We start from the raw sequence: 8,073 nt of genomic DNA, 5'->3' as shown, positions 1-8,073 counted from the left end.
AGACAAATTCTTGCATGCATGGCTCCAATCTTCTCGTTGCTTCCGTGAAACGAAAAAGATCTCATCTCCCAACTCCAACTCACCAGCAGAGCCCACTCGCTCACTCATGGCATTGGCACCATAGACCTCACCCAACAACGCAAGCAGGCTCATGATCAAGACTTGGATTCACGGCCAGCTTTTGAGTTTGCTTTACTCAAGGAACATGAGCAAAACGCCGCGCAAGAGCAACCTGCCAGAACCAAGTGAGCAGGGACAGCAAAGCAGAGCATAAACTTTGTATGCAGAGCACAGGGGCAGAACGGTCAATAATGCAGTGCAGGACACGAGCCAGCCGGGGTCTATAAATCCTGCTCCTCGGCGCGGCGATTGGCGCAAGCAAAGCGTGCGGAACTGAATTCCTTGCGTCTCCTCTGCTCTTGGCATCTCGTCCTCGACCTCTCCTTGCTATATATAGCTTCGTCTTCGCAAGATCATCGCAGCGTTTGTGATCGAGCTTGCACGGGAGGAGAGCAGGAGCAGCTAGCGGCAATGGCCGTGGGCATGAGGGGTTGTTTGCTGGTCCTGACGCTTGGGCTCGCCATGGCTGCGACCTCGTCGGCGGCCATCTACAAGGTCGGCGACGCCTCCGGCTGGACCATCCTCGGCAACATCAACTACGCCAACTGGACTGCGAAGAAGACCTTCCATGTTGGAGACATCATAGGCAAGTTCAGTCTTCTCTCGCTCAAGTTCAATTGTATACTGCCGTTGCTGCCATCATGCACAACTTTCTTCGAGTACCATCGCTATGTGTAATTTCAGTGGTGGTTGCTGCCGCACGCACGCATTTCCTAGCTTCTTGCAGTTTCGCTACAAGCCTACAACAGTTGATGGTCAGATGCTCCATCTCAGCTCGACAACGTCTGCAAATACTATGAGATTCATGTCTACCGAAATGTGTCGCTGATGCAGTACCGTTGCGCAAGGTTCAGTGACATGTTGAGAAGGCACCATGCCTGCATCTTTTGTCCCCCCATGTCTCACTGGTGCAGACACAGAGATGAACGCCACTCACCTGTCGCCGTCAGTACTTTCTACGACGCGTCTTTCTTCTCTTTTGTCGTTGCGTTTAGATGAAGTGTCTTGAGTTAACCATGGCATTAGCAACGGGACTCGGGAAAAATACAATAGTTCTTTTTACCTCTGCTTTTCACGTGTCTTACTGCACGCTGCGCAGTACATGCCTGCAAGCTCACGGAGGTTTCGTGACTGTGCCCCGCACGATGATCAATACGATATGATCCACAAATTTACTGCCCGACCACTGGCGATCTGAAAAAAGCCAGGGAGGAATTCATGAAAAATGGATGCAGGGCCTGGTTTATGTCGGTAGTTTATAGTTACTGCACCATGGCATAGGCTCTGCTGTCTTGTGCTCTGCTGTGCAAGGTCTAGCATGCTTTCTGCAGTGCAATCTTTAATTCAAGGCTGCTCCTACTCCCTCCGTCCCCTTTTAAGGGGCCGTTTAGTTGCAAACGGAAAAAATTTTGGATGTCACGTCGATAGTTTGACCGGATGTCGGGAGGGCTTTTCGAACACTAATTAAAAAACTAATTTCAGAACTCACTTGGAAACCACGAGACGAATCTTTTGAGGCCTTTGACCGCGTCATTAGCACATATGGGTTACTGTAGCACTTATGGCTAATCATACACTAATTAGGCTTAAAAGATTCGTCTCGTCATGTACATCCAAACTGTGTAATTAGTTTTGTTATTTAATTATATTTAGTGCTTCATACATGTGTTTAAAGGGGAGGTGAAAATTTTTGGGTGAAAATTTTTCGGGAACTAAACGGCCCCTAACTATCGCCAGGAGAGCGCGCCTGTGAGGAGAATCACTGTTCCTGAGCGACAGTTAAATCGGGACAGAGGGGTAGCTTTTAAGGACCTACAAAACGGCCAAATGAACACAATAAAAAATAAACATTTATGGCTATCATTTTTTTTGAAACCATATATGGCTATCATGAGATGCTAGCAAAAGGGCCATACCATTGCGAAACTATCCTAGGATGCAGTGCAATTATGCAACCACCATTCATCTATCAGTATAGTACCACTGTCAAACCAGTAGTTGTAAAGTGAAGAACTTTGGCCTTAATCATGAGTAGCATACAAGCATGTTTTCTGCTTTGGTGTCGAAGTTCGTCTGTCTTTACAGGTTATACATGTACCTTAGGCTGCACGTTTCCATCCACTTTTTTTTTTTTTGGTTCTTTGCGTGACCATTATGGCATCGAAAGATCATACTGATACTACCAAAAAGAGCATGTTTTTTCTCCGCGCCTGCTTTCGTTCTGAATTCTGATGATGATCATGAACTGATGGCCATGGCGCCCACCACTGGCATGGCCGCGTGCAGAGTTCACGTACCCCCAGGGCATCCACAACGTGCTGGAGGTGACCAAGGCCGACTACGACAGCTGCACCAACTCCACGCCCATCGCCACGCACACCTCCGGCGACGACAAGATCGCCATCAAGAGGCCCGGCCACCGCTTCTTCATCTGCGGCGTGCCCGGCCACTGCGCCGCCGGCCAGAAGGTCAACATCCGCGTCCTCAAGCCGCGGTCCTCTGACGCCCCTTCCAAGGCGCCCGCGCCGACGCGCTCGGCGGCGGCGACGCCCAGTGGCAGCAGCGAGCCGAGCGCCGCCTCGCCGCCTGCCGCCTCGTCCACCGACAGCACCCCCGACGCGCCGACGACCACCGCGCCAGCGCCCAACGCCAACGGCGGCGGGGTCCGTGGAGGTTACCGGGCTGTCGTAGCGATGGCGCTGGCGGCGGTCGCCACCATGGCTGTGCTACAGTAGATCAGGACTCCCTACTCCCTAGTGGCCTTGTGCATTCGAGAGTCTACATGTGATTTTTTTTTTCAAAGTAAGCGTCTACATGTGATTGTTTCGCCACGATGTGTGCTTGAGTGTGAAACTTTTTGTTTTTGGGGTTATTGTTCACTTGCAGATGCGATTGATCATCCAGGATCATGTACTTCTGGTCTTCTTCTCTGTCCATATTAATTTGTTTATTGTTTTCTCTGTTTGTGATCCACCATGGAGGAAAGGGAGCACCACACTGGATGTACAGTCAACCAGACTAGCAGTGGATGAGTTTAGGAAATTCGTTGTAATTTAAACAAAAACGAGAACCAAATCCCAGCTACGTAATGCCCCGGGTCTTCCAAAAAAAAAATCTGAATTGCAAATCCCCTTAGTGCTACCCTCGTCATGCTCTGGCCTTGTGCTACCACAAGGTTGAGACTTTCAGAGGGATTGTTGGTTTAATTCGCAATGCAGAAACAGCATCATTCTCTTCATTTTGACAAACCGAATTTAAATTTTCTATTAATGGTTATCCCCTTTCCAGTTCATTGTCAACAGGCTACATCTTGCTCGTGTCTGACCAATGCGGCATTTTCGACCCAACTGACAAACTGACAGCAGAGCATCAACCGAAATTGTTCCTCCTGTCCTCCATTGCAACTTATCCGAGATTTGAACTTTCAAAAAAAATTTATCCGTAATTTGCTCGATAAGGCTACTGTGCCAGCACAGCAACAGAGCCACCTCGAAGATGCCCTGACGCTGTGGGCTGGCCGCTGGCGTCGTGGACTCTGATTTTTTTTTTTTAGAATGGACTCTGATTTGGTTGAAATCTGCAGATTTAACCTGAACTCTTCAACTGCAAAAATCAGTCTGAAGTCCCAAAACTTTCTAACTGTAATTAACATGCTTCACTGCTCGTGACAACAAGATGGCATCCAAGTACCCGATTCAGTTTCAAATTCAGACTAGTGCGTCTAGTGTACAGTGAATTAACAGAAATTTCAGAGCTGTGAGCATAGACTGTTAGGATGTTGTTTGAACAGTCCATCTCTGATGCTGATCCATCCTCGCATGTTCCCCGCCGATTTATTAAGAGGTTTCTCTCAAGCTCATTCCTGAGCGCTGACGGAATTTTTTTCAACTCTACTGTAGAAACGTAAGCAGAACCATACAATGATACATACTCGAAGTTAACAATTAAGCAATGCCTGACACTCGGGGGCCGTCGTTTACTATTTCAGTCTCCCCAATAGGTTTGCGGCCCAGGACGAAGAAAGTCGCAGTGAAGATTCCTTCCCTGAGATGGTGTAGCGCCAGTTAGTCTGATGAAATTCGGATTTGGTTATCTACTCTCGTTTTGGGAGAGGAGAAATTTGGTTATTTACTTGCTCTCTACAGAAGCCTCTCTAAAAGAGGTGAAAATAGGACTTTTTTTTTCAAAAAATAGGTGAAAATAGGACTTACCGCCCACCCTTTAGCAGACCTTCAGAGGCAGTCTGCAGGAAGTGATAGACTCCCATACTGCCTGCTGGTGCAATATGAAGGAACTCCAGTGTGTTGATCTGCAGAAAAGTAAAGGGATGATTGGGACAGAATAAATGCAAAACTATAGACAACATAATTTTCAATAGCAAATTACATCAAAGGACAATCTTTTAGTATTACAATTGCACGGGTGATGAAGCGTCCGGGACGGGTGCATTGGAAGCTAGTCCATGAGAAATGGCTAGGGTCCATCGGCAGGTACCAAGGGCAAGGAAAATCCTTGGCAAGATCCTTTGCGAAGATAATCTTCAGTAGCAGAAAGAAAGAAAAAAAACGAAACCATTACTTCATGAAAATAGTTTCACTTGGAACATTGTTGGTAAAAGGCTCATTGCTTGTGTATACTGATACAAGGACAGCACCTCGAATCCTGCATCTTTCATAGCTTGGACACATTGGTGAGTGGTACGGATGTCAGGCAGACCATTGCCGAGCTCAATATCCGCCTTGATGGACAAATGTTTACCGTTGTTTGGATCGAATCGATCGGTCATGCACCATTCATCTAGTGCGAAATACTGCCCAGGTTTCAGCACTCTGTAGACCTCACTGTAGGCACCTCGCTGTAATACAAGTGGAGGAAGGTACATACTAAGCAACACTGTGCCCGTGTGAAAACTGAAATTGTGCTGAGAAATTTGCAAAATCACGAGAGGTCAATGTTTGTAGTCCTATTTTTGCCATTATTTCAACTGTGCTTTGGACAGAAGTATGGTGAGAGACATACCGCATCAGGTGCATGGCATGTTGCCTGTAACGCATAGGCTGCATCAAAGGTGTTATCAGCGATTGGCATTTCCATGAAGTTTCCCTGCAATCACAAATCGAAGATAAACCAATCTTGTTTCTTCCTCACTGTCCATAATATCAAAGGTAATGACCCAAAGAAAACCATTACAGAGCTAGGTATGCCAATGTACCTTCACGAAGTTGCATTGCTCACTCAATCCCGCTGCACAAATGATCTCCTTCATTGCAAACATACAAACAAACAATTGTTATGTGCTAATCAATATGCTACTCCAAGAAGAGAGTGACCAAATATAAAAAACCTTGCCCCTTGACATCTGGTAATCATTGTTGTTCAATCCAGTTACCAGCGTTGAGCTACAATAAATAGCATTAAAACAATCATATATATGTCTGTGTGATTTTCATGTCTTAATCAATTAACTGGGCATTGAAAATTTTATATTTCAGTAACTACCTGAATCTGGCAATTTCTATTAAAGGTCCCCCAATTCCACATCCCACGTCCAGGACCTGCAATATAAGAAAAATGCTAAAGCCTGTGAGGAAATAAAGAGGAGATAGAGAGTGTGTATGCTGTTGTATGTAATTTTCATTTCACATGTTTTTTAAGTACTGCTGTAAATATCTTCCATGCATAATTGGCAAAGGAATTCGGTTTGATCGCCAACCTTCATCCCCTTCTTGAGCCCCAATTGTAGGGCAATAAAGTGCTGATGGCGCTTAATACTTTCATGGAAAGTTTCCTCATGCCATCTAAAGGATAAGCATGAAATTGAAACAAGTTAGTACTAGCACAATTGTGATGTATAAACAAGTCAGCATCTGAACTAGGACAAACGGATGGTGTTATTGTCAGTGGGTACTGATTAGCTAGAGAGCAAGCTATGTAGTTGACCTGCCAGCAAAGTGGAATGAGTCACCCCATCCATATTCGTAGAAGCTGGTGGCAAGATCATAGTACTTGTTTACCTGATTCACATAAGAGGAATTGGCATATTTGATCTTCAGTCCGAAAACAGAAAACATTAATGAACTTTATTGAAGCAAGTAATCCAAGAATGTTGAGATGAAGGATGGAGAGCTATGTAGCACCGATACGGATAGGCGTATCAGTATCGGCCTGATACGGATACGTGGATACGTCAAATTTCTGCAAAACTTAAAGGCACAAAGGTGTATCGGAGTATCGGATACAGATACGCGGATACGTATCGGATACGTGATACGGGGTCATGTTGAAGTATCGGGGTTATAGAGATGGAGAGTACCAAATCAGTGTAATTTGACTTCCTTGATTCTGCTTCGCCTCCGTATATATGGTGGTAATTCACATACCTGATGGGAAATAAGCACTCGATCAGAATGTGCTAGGAGAGAGGACAACTCAAATGCATCCAAAAATATAAACAAGGCAAGCCCGAGAAATGATAATTAGGGCATTATTTGTCAATAAACTTGTAAAGTCGAGATCAAAACTCAACGCTTGCAGATTAGATTAATATAGAAAGAAATCAGCCAAAAAAAAACTTGGTAGGATGATGAAGGAGAATGACGTACTGTTCGGCGGCCGACTTGACTTGGCCCTTGGCAATCGACCCTCCCAAGCTCGAAGCAAGGTCCAAAGCCGCCGACTTTGACATCATCACTCCACGATCTTGTTCTGCCAAAAAAAATAAAACACGCGTCCGGAGTGTAGTAGCTTTTGACTGACGGAGCGATCGAGTTCATGGCGTAGTTTGACATACGCCCTGTGCTTTTCTTTATACGACTGCAGGGAGAGGAAGAGTGGAGGCGTGCGAGCATGTGTGATGCGTGTGCAGGTAGCTAGCTAGCGTCAGTTGCTGCGGAGTGGTGACCCTACCTCCCCCCCTCCGGACGGCGCGCTCATGTCATGCGCCCGGTGCCCCCGGCCGCCCGGAGGATGGCCTCTCCGATCCGCCGGGAACGTTGCGATCCGACGGATCCGTCGTCGGTCGACATGACCTCCCCCGACATCACATATCTCAATCTGGATCAGCTACGTCTCGTGCTCCCCGGTTTTGTAGATGTGCCATGCCGTGAGGCCGCGGTGGTGTTGGTGCGCATGAGGCGGGCGGGACCACGCCGGAGATGATGTGGGGTGGGAGGATCGAATCTGCAACGATCATCTCTGCGCGTCGTCGGGTGCTGCCGAGTCACGCCGGCGGTGTGATCTGCGGGCGAGGTCGAGGAGAGGAAGGAGACGCGCGAGATTTCGCGCTCACGTGTCGCGTGCCCCCCCCCCCCCCCCCCCCCCCCGGATCCTATGTAAACCTAACCTTCTTCCTCCTTGTGCCCCCTCCTCATCACGCGCCGCTGCCGCCCCCCGCCTGCCCGCCGCGCTCTGCAGGCTACTGCTCGCCGTCGCACACCGCCCGTTGCGGGCTGCTGCTGCTCGCTGTCGCGCGCCGCGTGCTCCCTGCCGCACGCCGCATGCCGCGTGCTGCTGCTCGCGGCTGCGTGGCCGCGGCTGCCTGCTGCTGCGGGGCCGCCGCTGCGGGCTGCTGCTGTGTGCGGGCTGCTGCTTGCTGGTGTGTGCGTGCTGCTGCGGGCGCGCGCGATGCGGCGGCGCCGCCGCCGGCGAAAGAATCTTCAACATTTTTATTTAGTATTTTTAATATTTAATATTTTTAATTTCAACATTTTATTTTTATAATTTCAATATTTTGAAAGTCAAATGTTGGACATATTCAATAAAATATTAAGTTATTTTTATTAAAATGTCGAATATATTTGTAGCAAATAATTGGGTTAAAATAAACTTTAAAGATAGATGTACTATCTATCTTCCACAATATAGGCTTGGCCCCGCCCGATCTCTGTGTCCGAGGCGCCGTGTAGTATTCGGCCCAACATTTTCAGCAAAAGGCTTGGCCCCGTTCGAACAAAA

At 47.5% G+C, this 8,073-nt stretch overlaps 2 protein-coding genes across 3 annotated transcripts; one reads left to right on the top strand and one right to left on the bottom strand.

The window, feature by feature from the left end:
* Window positions 1-363: 363 nt before the first annotated feature.
* Window positions 364-3,080, top strand: LOC120649373 (mavicyanin-like). The gene is made up of 2 exons (XM_039926161.1): window positions 364-706; window positions 2,407-3,080. Exons 1-2 carry the CDS (start codon window positions 532-534, stop codon window positions 2,853-2,855), a joined length of 624 nt encoding a protein of 207 aa, XP_039782095.1. The 5' UTR covers window positions 364-531; the 3' UTR covers window positions 2,856-3,080.
* Window positions 3,081-3,738: 658 nt separating this feature from the next.
* Window positions 3,739-7,409, bottom strand: LOC120649372 (cycloartenol-C-24-methyltransferase 1-like). Of its 2 annotated transcripts, none has more exons than XM_039926159.1 (12): window positions 6,723-7,409; window positions 6,434-6,500; window positions 6,061-6,134; window positions 5,834-5,918; window positions 5,620-5,675; window positions 5,465-5,519; window positions 5,333-5,380; window positions 5,140-5,223; window positions 4,775-5,041; window positions 4,533-4,658; window positions 4,332-4,429; window positions 3,739-4,164 (listed from the first exon to the last, which is right to left on the bottom strand). In XM_039926159.1, exons 1-12 carry the CDS (start codon window positions 6,806-6,808, stop codon window positions 4,065-4,067), a joined length of 1,146 nt encoding a protein of 381 aa, XP_039782093.1. In that variant the 5' UTR covers window positions 6,809-7,409; the 3' UTR covers window positions 3,739-4,064. The 2 variants fall into 2 exon arrangements, with proteins under 2 accessions (XP_039782093.1, XP_039782094.1); XM_039926160.1 differs by having other exon boundaries at window positions 4,775-4,975.
* Between the last annotated feature and the right edge of the window lie 664 nt (window positions 7,410-8,073).

This window comes from Panicum virgatum, chromosome 9K (assembly GCF_016808335.1).
Source record: "Panicum virgatum strain AP13 chromosome 9K, P.virgatum_v5, whole genome shotgun sequence".
Classification (NCBI taxonomy): Eukaryota; Viridiplantae; Streptophyta; class Magnoliopsida; order Poales; family Poaceae; genus Panicum; species Panicum virgatum.
This window is presented reverse-complemented; position numbering and strand designations above follow the sequence as displayed.

Coding starts and splice junctions, on each gene's coding strand:
- LOC120649372 (XM_039926159.1), bottom strand. CDS start 6,808: ATGATGTCAAAGTCGGCGGCTTTGGACCTTGCTTCGAGCTTGGGAGGG. Junction 5,676..5,833: donor GGCTCAAGAAGGGGATGAAG/GTTGGCGATCAA, acceptor CTTATATTGCAG/GTCCTGGACGTGGGATGTGG. Junction 5,381..5,464: donor ACCAGATGTCAAGGGGCAAG/GTTTTTTATATT, acceptor TTTGCAATGAAG/GAGATCATTTGTGCAGCGGG.
- LOC120649373 (XM_039926161.1), top strand. CDS start 532: ATGGCCGTGGGCATGAGGGGTTGTTTGCTGGTCCTGACGCTTGGGCTC. Junction 707..2,406: donor CCATGTTGGAGACATCATAG/GCAAGTTCAGTC, acceptor GGCCGCGTGCAG/AGTTCACGTACCCCCAGGGC.